Raw genomic sequence first — 14500 nt, 5'->3', positions numbered from 1 at the left:
GTATTTTTCTTGCAATCCTTGACAGGGGAGCGTGTCTGAAGCTGTCAGGAGTTTATGCTAAGCAGCCACTCTCTGGCTCTTGGACAGCAGGTCTAAAGTTTCAGTCTGTTTGTATTGGGCTGTCATGTTACGGGATTAGGGGCTGTCATGATGGCTTCTGGATGCATTGTAGGGGGTCTGATTAATCTCGCTGTGCTTCTCTGGAGCAGCACCTCTGTGCTGGTGACAGGGAGGTGCGGGCAGAGCTGCCACAAGGGACTCCTGTGCAGTGGAGGAACCCGTTCTCACCTCTCCAGGTTTACAGACGGTTTCTGTTTGCTCTCTGGCCCTTCTTTCAGCACAACATAGAAGTCCAAGAGCAGGTTTTGGAGGCACCTCCAGCAGTGTCCCCAGAGTAACTCCAGTGCAGTGTTAGTGGCAAGCGTAGCCCTGGGGCACAGAGCAGGGTCTGACTTGACGCTGTGCACTGGGGGAAGAGCTTGGCTATGTGCACATTTGCCTTGGGACCTTTAACCCTTCTTAATCTGGGTGTCTATCAGAGGTGTCATAAATAAAGAGGGGAATGAGACAATGCAGCTGCTTTAGAATCAGTTTTTTGCTTTTATTTGCAACTGAATCTTGCTAATTGTTGGTACAATAATTATGCAGGTGACTCTGATAGGAACCATTTAGTTCAAGATTCTGCGTGACCTTGAAGTTAAGACCTTACCTTCTTCCTTTCTCCCCCCACTTTCTCTTACCCCTCCTTTACTAGCTGTCACATATGAATAAACTACATTAAAATAACAAACCCACACTAATTAGCTGATTGTGCTGGGAAGTGTGAGAGCAGAATTTCCTGTGTGAGAGCAGGCAAAGGAGCCTGATCAAATCATACCAACCCGATCTTCTCCCATACAACTGCACACCAGTCTGGTGCTCCTGGGGCATGGACCTACGAGGGATTATGTCCTCAGTACTGGTTCTTTCTGGTGCATACTGGTTCTCTTCTCTGAGACTATGTGCAAACCCCATTCAGTGAGTTCCTCACTGTCCCCGGGTTAGGCTTGGGAAGCTGTTCTCCCTGCTGCATATGCTTGGGTGCAGTTGTTGCTGGTGTGGTTTTGGCAGCCAGCACATCTGGGATGGAGCGGGGCACCTAAAAGCAGGTGGTGCTGCAGTCTGAAGGGAAAGCAAGTCAGGCTTTTACCAGAGCTCATATCCTGCCGGAGCCAGGAGCAAAGGCTGGTCCCCACCATGTTCACTTGCCTTTTGAGCCCTGTTCAGTCCCAGCATAAATATACACCTCTTTGTTGAGGTCAGAGGCCTCCTTTCGTAGCAGCGGGTTCAGAACATGCCCCTTACTGGGCTTTCCTCACTGGGCTTCCACTGAGAGCTTAGGAAACAGACGGCAGTCCCACCTTTCAGGCCATGCCTGAAGCCCTGTTGGGTTGGGACCAGCCATTTGCTGTTCGGGTTCAAGTTGTCTGATCCCACTAATGCCCTTTCTTGCTTCTTCCCCCTCTCTCTTTCCAGCTGAAAGAACTATATGCACTGACGCAGCCTCAGGAAAACCCACAATGGCTGCCAAGCGCAAAGGCGGCCTGAAGCTAAATGCCATCTGTGCCAAGCTGAGCCGCCAGGTCGTCTTCGACCACGGGGGAGCCGAACAGGCACGGGCGGACAAGGGCCCGCAGCGGGAGAGCAGCAACAAGGACCTGCCTCAGCCCGGGACCAAGGAGCTGGGGAGTGAGTTCTCAGATGGGCTCAGCCGCGTGCAGAAGATTGAGGAGGACAAAAGGAGGGAGGTGATTGAGAAGTGGGTGAACGGGGAATACAACGAGGAGCCCTTGCTGGGGCGAGCGGAGGGCAAGGAATGTAAGGAGAGCGCGGAGGTGCCCCCTGAAGGGGTTTACATGGTGCAGCCCAAGGGCTGCAGCGATGAGGAAGATAACGGGGACGAGGCAGACACTCTGAGGAGCTCGCAGGATGGCAACTTCTTGGATGACAGGGATTCAGACGGGCCGGCCTTGAAGGACGATGCCTACCGGTCCTCCAGTGGCGAGACAGGCTCCAAGCTGGGGGGAGGAACTGCCTCAGGTGAGTCCTTTGCCCCCTCCATCTCCAGCTTCAGGGTTGTGTTTCCTATGGGACAGACAAAGCCATTGCTGTGTCCATGTAGATACTGCCTGCATCTGGCAGCCAAGGAGGAGGGTGAAGCCTCAATCCACTGGCAGAGTCCTGGCGTGCTGCTCTTGGAACCGTTCTGAGTTTGCCTCTGCTTCAGCCTCCCCTTCCCAAGAGGAGCGTTGGTGAGGCTGGATGTGGCTGGATGGCTCTTGCCCTGGAGAAGGAAAAGCAATCCTAGATCCCTTGGTAGAGTAGATCTCCCCCTGTAGACACCTTCACACCATTTAGATGGAGATCACTGCGAAGTGTGGTGTTTTCCCGGTTATGCATTTCCACATGAGGGGTGGGGGGAAGCAGAGAGCGTCCTTGTGGCAAATCCTAGATGGATTCTGCGGCATGTCCACACGTGCACTGGCAGCGCAGCGCAGCGTCACACATTCATACCCACACATTGTCCCTTGCACCATGGCAATGCACCCGAGCTCGGAGCTGACCGCGGCACATCCCGTTTGGACCCAGCTGAGCCCCGGCTGCTGCCCTCAGCTTCTGGGTGCTGTGATGTGTCCATGAGCTTGGAGTGAGCTGCCCTCAGGCACTGCTGTCTTCATCACTGATACTGTTTGCTTACCAGCCCCCTTCTGGGTGTCAAATAAGAGTCCCTAACAGAGCAGTCCGGCACATAACCCATCGTGATCTGGTTTTGCTGCCATGTGTTCCCTCATCCCGCTCTGAGGGGCTGCCACCTGCCATGGCGGTGCCTCCTTCCTGAGGCACCTTGGGCTGGAGCTCGTGAAGCTGCAGGGTCCAGACCTTCACATCCACACTGCGTTGGTCTGGGGTGCCAACCTGGGTGCAGTTGCAAGGTGTTCTCCCCCAGGCTGTGTGCTGATTTTCGCATAGTTCCTACCTTATTCTTGTGGTTCATTCACTATGAGGGTGCTGAGGCGCTGGCACAGGGTGCCCAGAGAAGCTGTGGCTGCCCCATCCCTGGCAGTGTTCAAGGCCAGGTGGGACGCGGGGGCTTGGAGCAACCTGCTCTAGTGGAAGGTGTCCCTGCCCGTGGCAGGGGGTTGGGACTGGATGATCTTAAGGTCCTTTCCAACCCAAACCATTTTACAATTCAAAAGCTGAATTCAGAAAGAGATGTTGGGAAAAGCCCCAGATTAATTTATCTCATGCTCTGATACCCAGGCTCCCCCCAGATTGATTTTGGGGTGTGTATGAGTAAGCTAAGCCTCGGTAAAGGCTTAGGGTAAATTGAATTCTCTCCATTAAGGCAGAGCAGCTCCCTCCCCTGATTTGTCACTCAGCTGGGTTGAATTTGTAATTGAAAGATCTCCCCCTAATCTGCTCCACCTGCATGCACCCCTCCCCTGATCTCAGCACTTTGTGAATCCATCAAACTTTCCTCCTTTTGTGTGCGCGCATGTTTTCCTCCTCCTGTTAATAATGCAGCCGAAACTCATCTCCGTCTGTCCGTTCCCCTTCTGGAGAGGCACATTCTCCAGTCTTCACGAGTTCAGTGGCAGCGCACATAATTATGCATATAAGATATAAACAGAGCTGTTTAATTATCCTTCGCCACATCAGTGACAGAGTAATTAACAAACATTGCAAGATCAATGAGGAAAAGTGTGACCTTCAGTTTCCTTTGATAGGAAAGCCCTTGTCGTTCCCAGACACAAGGTGATTGTGCCTGGACTCTGTTTTTAGTTTGTTTTAATCCCCCCTCCCCATTTGCAGCTTTTATTTGCTAGGAAAACTAAAAGGAGGGGAACTTAAATATAAGAAATATGTTACCAAACTGGCGAAAATCAAAGGAACTGAGGTTTCTCACTGGGGTAGGAATTCTCAGTAAAATGCCTTTGTAGGGCTGTATTGTCAAAGGATTATGCAAAAATGTATAAGCGTTCAAGGGGGGCTGCAGGCTCATTTATGTTTAAGGCAGGTAATGGCACATGCAGCGTCCAGTTTACATATACAGCCCCATGGGATTTGACTTGCAAACAGACGTGCTGCCAGGTCTTGAGCGTCTGTTTCAAGAACCCTGTTGTAAATGTCGTTCACAACATTTCCCTGGAAAGCACAAACTGAAACATCCCTTGCTTTGCAAAGGACAGAGTTCTTTGCCTCTTCTATCTTTTTCTGTCAGTGTTCCAGAAAATGGATTTTAAGCTGTTCATCACCGCATCCTCTCAAACCTGGTGTTACTGGGTGCAAGTTAAGTTCATTCCAGTGAGATCTGGAACTGCCTTTACCAAAAAGGAGGGTGTTTTCCTGGGAGCTGGGGGGTAGCATGAGGCTGTCAGATCAAAGGAGAGGAATACAGGTCTGCCCTCCTGGCCAGTGCATCTTCAGAGGACTCATTGCAGGAATGTGATTTTGAGAGTTCTGGGTGCCTGTGCTCCGTCTAAGGACATAGAGAGTACAGAGCTGGCAGTGCTCAGCAGCACTTAAAATTGAACCCAGATTTCTTTAATCAGCTGGATATTCAGGTAAAAAGCAGGAGCCACGCAGGAAACCAATTCCTACATCTAACTGACTTTCTTAGTCCATGGCGAAAGTAGTCCTGGTTATATGGGACTGAGAGGGTTCCTGCTTCTTGGATTCCCGGTGTGTACACACACAGCCTGCTTTATGGGACTTCAGCTACTGCTCATGTCCTTCTTTAGTCTAGTGCTAAATCCCTGCCACCTTTGCCTCCTTCCAGGGTGAGACAGTGAGGTTTGTTGTGCACCAGGCGGGAGTTTGCAGAGACTTGGCCTATGCTATTCAATTCTTCTGCTTTGAAACAAGATGGAGAACATGCATGCATGGCATCCCTGTTCCTTTCTCTGAGCCCTCTGGAAAGAAGGGACTGAGTCGGTGCTCAGCCTTGCCTTATGTGCCTCCCTCTCTGGTACAGCTAGGAACACATTCAGGAGTCGCAAAGCTGTTGTCTGTCAGCAGATGGTTGTCAGAAGCTGATCTGGACATGCAGATACGTTTCTTCATTCATTCACGCACCCTCCCCTGCCCACTGACTGACCCATGCTTCTCTACTCACATTTATATATAGCATTTAGATTTCCCAGTACAGTCTTTGACAGAGATCGCTTTCCACAATCTCTCACTGACGCACACATACCCAGGGAGATTTTCCTATGCAGTCCCATGTTCTTTACGCTGTTACATAGTGGGCTAAAGTTGTCACCAGAAGCTTTCCCTTGTACAAGCTGTCAAAGTTCTCCTTTCTTTTATTAGCCTGTTGGCTAAGTGTCTTAGAAAGGGAATATTGGCCCTGTTTTTGACAAGGTGGGGTTTCTCTTCATAGTTTCCTGGGGAGACTCCACTTGGGAGAACATGGATGGTGACTGCCAGTTTCTATAGTCCCCAAGCCTACGTGTTTTCCCTCCTAAACAGAATAAAGGACAGAGCCCTGGCTCGGATGTCCCATCCCCCAGTACCCAGACCTTGCACTCCATTTGGGCTGTTTTGCTTTTCCTTCCATATATAGTGTGCTGCTGCAGGCTATTTTTAGCCCCTTTTTTGCTAGCTTCGGATCCTTTGTGATACGATAGCTGCTCTGAGACACACAGATCTGTGCTCTTTGGCAATGCCCACAAATGGAGAGCAGCAGCAAGGGGAGAGGGAGCCCTTTTATTATCACAGAGAAAAGGAGAGAAAAATGCAGTGCAGGGGAGGGAAAAGAAAACCCAGGGACAATGTTTCCTGTGGCTCCAGGGCTTTGCACTTCTCGCTGGGATTTCTTTCCCAGCCAGTGTCCTGCTTAACTTTTGTCTGCACATGGATATGAGGAGGGTTTCCTGTCAACTAGGTAATAATAATTACCTCTTTGCTGTTATTTGAAAAGCATGTATGTGAAATGAGTTGACTGGGTCTCACACCATCTCTGTGGTGAGACAGCTCCCTCCCATAAGGTGCCTCCATTAGAAGAGCCTCAAGCCTTCTGGTTAGGTGCCTGTGCAAATTAAGTGAGTGTTGTCTTGGATGTATGGGGTGTGTTGGTGGGCTCATGCCGGGATGAGTGAAGGTGCATTTGGTAGGTAGTAGGTAGTGGGAACTGGCTAGGGTTTCATCTCAAATGTGGATGAGAAAGACTGAGCAGCACTAGCAAAGCTGTTGATCAGGGAGGGTGTTGTGATCATCGGCAGCCAAATTTGAGCAAAGGAAAAACAAAATGCAAGGTGTTTTGGGGGATGAGAGGATCAAATCCAGGATGGTGAAACCTGAACTCAAGCTGAGGCTTTGTAAAGCTCAAAAAAAAAGGTCTGAAAACTCCCCCTTTCCCTTCGTCTTGGGTTTTGATCCAATTGTTTGCACCAGTTGAGGTCGAGCCACATGGGTACCAAAGAAGGTACCCGTTGGCTGGGTTTCAGGGCAGCTGCTAAAGCTAGTAAAAATCACACTTAACAGTTTAATTTCTTATCAGATCTTCTCTATTTCTCTCCTTTTTTCTGCCCTTGCAGTTTGGCACAGGCTGACTAGAGCTTTTCTGTGCAGTACTTGGAAGTCAGGACATTGTGAAGGAAGCTAGGGGATTGTTTTACAGGTCCAAAAAGAGAGGAAAAGCAGAACAAGGGAAAGCAGATTTAACAGAAACAAGGAAGTGTTAGACTCAATAGGGATTTCATGGGTTTAATCACTTTTTTGGGGCCATACGGTTACACTGAAATGGAGAAGAGAGAAAAAGAGGTAAAAAGGAGAACTGCTTTAAAGCAAGATGAAATTATTTAATATGTCTGTGTGTGAAAGATAAAGTTGATGGCTTTGGTAAAGTGCTGGAAGTGCCACAGGAGAGGGTCAGGTGGGGAAGCACAGATGAAATGATCCTACCTCTGAGGATGGAGTAATACAGCCTTTCCTAGTGTTCCCTATGACAAGTCTTGTTACTGGACACTGTGGGGCATGAATCTGCGTTTAACATCCTTTAAGATTAATAGTGACCCATGAGGTTGTGCTGCAGAAAGCTACAACCTGAGCCAGCCACTGCAGGGGCATTGTCACCCATTCTGTAACTAGCAGGGTGTTTATTCTGAGGTCAGGCATCCCAAAGACCCATGCTGAGTCTGAGTGCCCAGAACTGGAAAGTCATCTGGGGTTAAACCAGGTCCCATCCTGTAGCAGGTGTATCTTTGTCCTTCTGCTTCAGTCATATTCTTTGCATTGGCTTCCTAACTTACCACGTACATAAGCACCTAATGCAGCAGCACTTCTGCCACCTGAACACAGTTCTCCCAGGCATGAAATGGGATTATGACCATTATGGTCTTGCCCATTTTAGTGCCCACTGCAGGCAGTCTCTTCCTCCGTATTGTCCTGTGGCAACTGATTAGTGGAAGCTGATGGCTACTGAACTTTGCTCATTGACTGGGTCTTGTGTGCATGGAAATGCTCTCATGCATGTGCATACCTGTGTGTATGGCATCATTGGCTGTCAGATCCTCCAAATCCTGGGGCTCCATCTTTATGCTTTGGATCCACTGACCTACTCTGTGGCTATGCCTTGTACCTTTCTTTTCCACTGTGTGTCAATGCAGTGTCGATTTGGTTTGAGCAGGACCCAGTGCCCAGGACCTCCATTCTGCTGCCAGTGTCCCTGCCTGTGTTGGTGCCCTGTAAATGGGTGCGCTTGCCCATGAGAGCTAGTGAGTGATTGGAAGAGATGACGAGGGAGGTTTGAAGGACTCCTGCACACAGTAAATCTTTACACTGCAGGAGAAAGTGAGAGGGAGAGGAGGAGGAGCGCTGTGTCAGACTGAAGCCTAAATGAGTCCAAGTTGGCACGTCAGAGTAATCTTTATTTCCTCCTTTACACTGATATTGGGTGACCTCCAGATGTGTGTTCTTCCCCTCCTGGTGGCCTGTGAAACTGCCTGAGGGAGTAGGGAAGGGAGGAAGGGAGGGAGGGACCCAAGGAAGAACAGCTTTTGCCCATTCTTCCTCCCTGTGATCACACTCAGGTAGACTAACCCCTTCCTGCCCCTTCCCTAACCCACGCTCCAGAGAACAGGCTTTCTCCCCCTCTCTGGACTCCACATCAGGACAACGGCTCTTTCTGTCCTCAGTCCAACTCCTGATGGAGAGAAGGCTGTTCCATACCTATTTTGCACCTGTGTGGCCTTACCCGTTACTGGAAGTTGTTCCTGGTTGCTTGGGAGTCTGCCTGTAGTTTTCCACAGCCTTCACTGAACTGTGGCCCCTTTTCATGTGGCGAGCAGTAGCTCTCCAGCCACTGGGATTGAGAAGGAAGTCGGGTGAACTCTAACAAAATTGACGGGGAAGGGAAGGACTGCAACAGCTATGGGGAACTATCCTTTCTCTTTGTCTTGCCTTCTCTTCTCCACTCCTTGCCAAGCTTCTTACGCATGTAGCCTTTGCAGCTCTTCCCCCACCTTAATTTATCTCCACCTCTGCTGCTCTCCTTCTGTACTCTGCACTTTCTCATTCTGCCCTTCTCCTGCTCTACCCCATTGCCTGTCTTGCCCTGTTTCCCTTATCCATTTCACACCATGCTGTCCTGCCTGCTCTCAGCCCTGCCGTTCACCAACATACATAGCATATCTCACACGTTTCTACCCCCTCCCTTGCACACGCGGATGTTCTGCCATCTATCCTCTGTGCACCTCCTTCCATATACAAACACACGCAAGGACAGAATTGTACAAACCTCGGCATATTGGCATTGGTCTCACTTCCAGTAAAATTACTTTTTCGTCATATTAGGCCAAGGCAAGAGTGCAGAGACATTTATGAAACTTTGTTTAATGTACTGAAAAGCCATCGGCTAGAACATTTAGGAAATTGATTTTCCTGGCATTGATGAACTCTTTTTATTTTACCCCAGTATTAATTACTTTTTTTTTTTTTAAACAAATTAATTTAAGAGTCGTAAAACCTAACAAGTGAGCCAAACGTCAGTAGATCATGTTCCCCTCTCCTCCTGCTCCCCCTCCCTGCTACTACTGCTAGCATGGGAGGAGAAGAAAAATCAGTGCCTTGCATGACTCTCTCACTTTGGTTATCTGTAGGGGAAGCTTCATCGCTGCGAGATTACGCGGCCACCACCATGAATGAGTTCCTGGGCATGTTTGGCTACGACGACCAGAACATGCGGGATGAGCTGGCCCGAAAGATCAGCTTTGACAAACTGAATGCTGCTACCTCAGAGGCCCCTGCAACTGCTGCCTCTCTCCCTGGTGAAGATGCCATGAGCAAACGAGCCCGCTTCTCCAAGTATGAGGAGTACATCCGCAAACTGAAAGCTGGAGAGCAGCTCTCTTGGCCCATGCACTTGGCCAAATCTGAGGAGTTGGGCTCCAAGCTGGGCAAAGAAACTTCCTCAGTGCTGGCACAGCCCATTCGGGTGCCAGGCGCAGATGCCTCCATGCTGACGGAGACCAAAGCCACCATCCTGCCGCTGCCCTCTCCCAGCAGTTCCCAGATGCAGGGCCTCATGTCACGGACCTCCAAATATGACTTCTTCATTCAGAAGCTGAAGACAGGTGAGAGCATCAGGCCACAAAACGGCAACACTTACAAGAAGGCCTCCAAGTATGACCTAGAAAACGTCAAGTACTTGCACCTTTTCAAGCCTGGAGAAGGAAGCCCAGATATGGGAGGAGCCATCGCCTTCAAGACAGGCAAGGTAGGCCGGCCTTCCAAGTATGATGTGAGGAACATTCAGAAGCTTACTCCAGTAAAAGCTCCAACACCCAGCCTGGCCCCTGCTCCCCTCGCCAGTACCCCCAGCAGCACTCCTGTGGCTGGGCCAGAGCAGTCCGTCTCATTGCCATTCAACACTCCTGAGTACCTGAAATCAACCTTCTCCAAGACAGACTCCATCACAACTGGAACAGTCTCTACAGTAAAGTAAGTGGCCTCCCACTTTTCTTTGTCTTAGTGGGGGATCATGCCTGAAGTCTGTGTGTGGATCAGTGGCAGTTCCAGGTCATGTGATGATATATGCTGCATTGTTCCTGTGATGTTTCTTTTTGCTCTCTGTTGGAGTGTCTGCTCCTCTGTTGCACCTTACATCTCTATTTATGTTATTGGCACTAAGGATGTGGGGTGCCATGAGCAGTCACAGCCATAGAGCCCACTAGCTCTGTGGTTGTATGTTAAAATGAAAGGTGAAGGAACATGGTGCTGTCAGCACTCTAAGGTCAAAGTTGTAACTACTTTACTTTCTACCTCTTCATGTTCCCCAGGCATCCAGCTGTGTTTGTAGTAAAACTTTATTCCTACAGCTATTTAACTCAATGACAAAACTCTGCTGACTTTACTGTTAGCAAGATGGGGCTTTTTGTTTGTCCCAGATCTCAGAAGACATTTTGGTGCCTAATTCCCATCAATTTTCATAGGAGTTAGGCACATACAACTTCTGTGGGGCCAAGCCTGTGTCTTCTCAATTTGCTTGTTCCTTGCACAAATAGAGGTGATTCAATTACCCCTCAGACTGGGCAAACTCATTAGCCCAATTACCACTAATAACCTCCTACACATGTTGCTGGCAATCTGCAGTGGTGCCATTGACTGAATGGAGATATCTCAAGGTCTTGCTAAACATTGGATTAGTTTTTAACATGGTTTCTAGAGGTGGTAGCTGTAGAAAAGCCATATATGCACGTGAGGCTGCAAACAGGGAGGAAGGGAGGGACTTCTCTGCTGTCTTGTGATGGTTTGGGTTTATTTGTCTCTTACTGTGAAGCTGGGATTGTTGTGAGCTGTGAATCCCGTGGGGACATTGTAGTAAGTCTGGGACCTCTGTCCTGCAATTCTGTGGCAAATGCCGTTACACACATCCTACGACTTTGTCCTCTGGTATAATGGGGAAGGCTGTTTTATGTTTAATATGTAGACCTTGGGCTGAATCCTCAGTCAAATGCTCTTTGCAGTCTCAGGCAAGTCTGCGTTCCCCACTTCCCAGGTTTCCCCACCTGGAAGGCAGAGCTAATGATACTTGTCCTTTGTGTGCAACAGCCATTTCCCAACTGCCTGCAGACAGATTTGGGAGCTCTATAGTTAAGGTGTACGGGAAAGGGCAGAGGATTACTAACATTTGCATCTGGCCCCTGCTCAGGATGAACCCTCTGTGTGCTCCAGATGGCAGGCAGGGACTCCTATTACTAAAAAAACAAGTGTTGTAAATATTCCTGTAGGCACAGTGCCTTGTTGTGATGGGTGAGTTGGCCAGGGCCTCTGTGTCTGAAGAGTGTGCAGGATGCTCAGCTGCCTGCAGTTCAATGACCATCCTAGACCTGTGCTTGGGTGGCTGTGTGCCTCTTCTTACCTGCTTTGGTGTTGCACTGGGATCCCAGTTTGATTTCTTTCCTCTTGCTCGTGTCCTGCTGCAGCTGGTGTGGGTTTGCAGCACCATGGTGGTCCCTCCTCTAGCCACAGGACTTCCTCAACTGGGGCATCATGATGGGGCTGTGACAGGAATGGAGGTGACCGTGGCCTTCAACTTGGCAATTCCCAGTGTTCTGATCACACACTGGAGTACAGAAGGGGATCAATTCTCCTTCAGGTTGCTTACTAGATAGGGGCTTTCATGACAAAAGTAAGCAGCCCATTAATTGTGCTGGTGGAGGAAGTGTGAACTGGGGTATCTGGGACCTGGCTTTCCATTCGCAGTCCCCAGTGGGACCAAATAGTCTGGGAGGAATTACCCGTTACTCTCACACATATGCACATACACCCTAGCCATGGGTTTAAATTCTCTGACATCTAATGCTCTTAACCTGCCCTGAACTGATCTACCTACTTCAAGTGAACTCTGTGTGAAAGTGTCCTCGTTTAAACCAGGCTACAGAGCTGTCTTGGGTAGGAGTGGAGGTTGGGTGTGGGCAAAACTGAGAAGGAAGGACATGTACGCCTGTCTGGAGTTGCACTGGTATGCCACTGGCTCTTAGGTAGGCTGGAGTCTGGCCCTGTATCTCTTTTTCCTCTTGCTGAACTCACCGAGGATCTATGTCTGCTTCCTGATCATGTTAAGTAACCCAGGCTTATGTGACAGTTGAGTCCAGTTGGGTTGGATTTTGCTTCATGAATACATTTGCTGCCCATCTATGTGTCTGTTGGAGATGGGGTATGTGTGTGAAAAAAGAGGCAATTAAACCCCCATCTAGGGTGCTGTAGCCAGGTTGCTGGTACCAGGTAGCAGTACATGGTGCTAAATACATGGGTATTTAGGTTTTCTCTGTGGAAACAGATTTTCATGGTTGACCTTCTCAGTGTCTCCAACAAACTGAACTGAGTCCACAAAGAGGGAACATGCGGGAGGGGTGGTAGGTGGACTCTGGTTCCCTAGGAAAAGGGTACAGGATTTGAAGGGTAAAGAGGAGGGAGGTTAAACTTATGGGTGCTTTGCTGGGTACTCTTCTCTGGGCCCTCTCTCCAGATGTGTCAGTGGTGTGCGAGAGAAGCAAGGAGCCCTGTTACTGCCTGCTAACCAGCTCTGCCCTGTGTGTTTCTCATTAGGAATGGATTACCCACTGACAAACCAGCTGTCAGCGAAGATGTAAACATTTACCAGAAGTATATTGCCAGGTAGGCAAAACTCTTGACTTTCTTGGGGAGAGGGCTGGAAGAGGGTGGAGTGGTGGTGGGAGAGATCAGGTCTTGTCCATCTGGATCAAGTGTTTAAAACAGTCATTGGCACTTCCATTTCCCTCTGGCATCTGTACTTGCTCTGTTCTCCTGCTTGGGAGAGCAGGAGCTGTGAGAGGTGTACAGGCATGCCAAGAGCACGCTCAGCTCCCCAGAGCTGTTAGACCTTGTGACAAATAGTGGAAAAATATTTCACTGCAGAAGCCCAGGGTTTAAATGGGAGCACTGTCTCTTGACTGTCCTTCTTTCTGTCCATTGCTATGCTGTCTCCAGCCTTTTTCCCCTTACCATGTTCAGTGCCTGCAGGAGGCAAGCAAAGAACATCTCACCTTTGAGAGTCTAGGCTGGAGGAATTCACAAGTGACTCAAGTTTGGGCAGGTCTTAGCATTAGTGTGGGATGTTTATCCTAGAAAACTTTGCAGCTCGTTTATATGAGAAACCCTCAGTGAATAAGGTGCAGACTAGGACACCTTAACACAGCTGTGGGCAGGCTTAGGTCAGGAATGAGCAATGCTGTGAGGAAGCCCAGGGCTGTTGTGGTGAGACACAGTGAGTAACACCATGAGAGCCAAAGAGACAGAGGAGATTATTGCATAACACCTTCCTGTTCTATAGCTCATGGTGTAAAGGGTCCATCAGTCTTTGCCCCTGGCCTGTTGAATCCTCTGTCTGTATTGTGAGGAAGCTCACTGTGGAAGCCCCTGCTATACAGAAAGACACCAGTCAGGAAAGCAAGCAAGCGCTTCTCTCCAGAGATAAACCTGAAGGGTTTGTTTCCACTTGGGCACTTACTAACAAGAGGGGAGAGAAGTGTGTACTGTGCATTCCCACCTTGCCACATCTAGAGAGTCTGCCTGTGGAAGGCTGCCTGTGTGTCGGCTGCTAGGAAGGTGCAAGGCACCTATCTTGGCACATAGGCAGGGTAAAAGGGTGGGAACAGAGCTCTCCCTAGCTGGAGAGTGGCAAGAGAGGTGATTTCCTTTCCTCTCTTTTGCCCAAATCCCTAATGAAGGGGACAGAAGACCACATGGGAAGAGAGGACCGTTGCACCACCACGCACAGCTCCTCAAGCAGCAGTGCCTCTAGTGCATGTGGTAACTGCCTCTTGGGAGAGCACAGGAGGCTTTAAGACTGTCTTTGCATGGGGCAGAAGGAGCAGCACCCTATTATTGCTGAGATTGCAGAGGAATTGCAGTGAGAGAGGAGATGCCACCCTTTCTGTTCCCAGTTCCACTCTGAAGCAGAGAATCACAGAATGGTTTGGGTTAGAAAGGACCTTAAGATCATCCAGTTCCAACCCCCTGCCGTGGGCAGGGAGCCTGGTCCTAGACCATATCACCTAAGGCTCTGTCCACCCTGGCCTTAAACACTGCCAGGGATGGAGCACGTACCACTGAACTTCAGCAGAGAACTATATGAACACTTCACCCACATCCATTCTTCACAGCGCACTGCAAGCCCCGTCCCCTGGGTCAGGCAGGTAACTGAGGGAGGCTGGTGAGATAGCTAAGGGCCACCACATCCTGCTTGAAAAGCTCCCCAAGCCGCCTGTTGGCAGCGCAGCCACTTCCCTTCAATTTACACACCATTTTAAAAACAGTTTAAAGCTTTAAAATCAAGGGGTGGGGGGAGAGAGACACGACACTCTGTGTCTGTACTGCATAATTAGCTTAATGAGTTTGCCAAAGCCACTGCCAAAAGCTGCCCAGGGATAATCCATTCTCTCATACAACAAAATAAAACCTCTTACTTAGCTAGTTTGGGTTGGGTTGTTCCCCC

The 14500-nt window shown here is 49.4% G+C and overlaps 1 protein-coding gene across 1 annotated transcript in view; it reads left to right on the top strand.

Moving 5' to 3' along the window:
- Positions 1–1523: 1523 nt before the first annotated feature.
- CASZ1 (castor zinc finger 1) overlaps positions 1524–14500 on the top strand; it is a 33950-nt gene continuing 20973 nt past the window's right edge. The window contains exons 1-4 of the mRNA XM_010012277.1: positions 1524–2037; positions 2068–2079; positions 9141–9981; positions 12592–12660. Of these exons, the coding sequence (XP_010010579.1) occupies positions 1560–2037; positions 2068–2079; positions 9141–9981; positions 12592–12660 (1400 nt within the window). The 5' untranslated portion in view covers positions 1524–1559. The remainder of the gene's footprint in view (positions 2038–2067; positions 2080–9140; positions 9982–12591; positions 12661–14500) is intronic.

This window comes from Nestor notabilis, unplaced genomic scaffold (genome assembly GCF_000696875.1).
Source record: "Nestor notabilis isolate BGI_N333 unplaced genomic scaffold, ASM69687v1 scaffold24593, whole genome shotgun sequence".
Taxonomy (NCBI): Eukaryota; Metazoa; Chordata; class Aves; order Psittaciformes; family Psittacidae; genus Nestor; species Nestor notabilis.
Note: the sequence above shows the minus strand (reverse complement) of the source record. Positions and strands in the feature narration are given on the sequence as shown.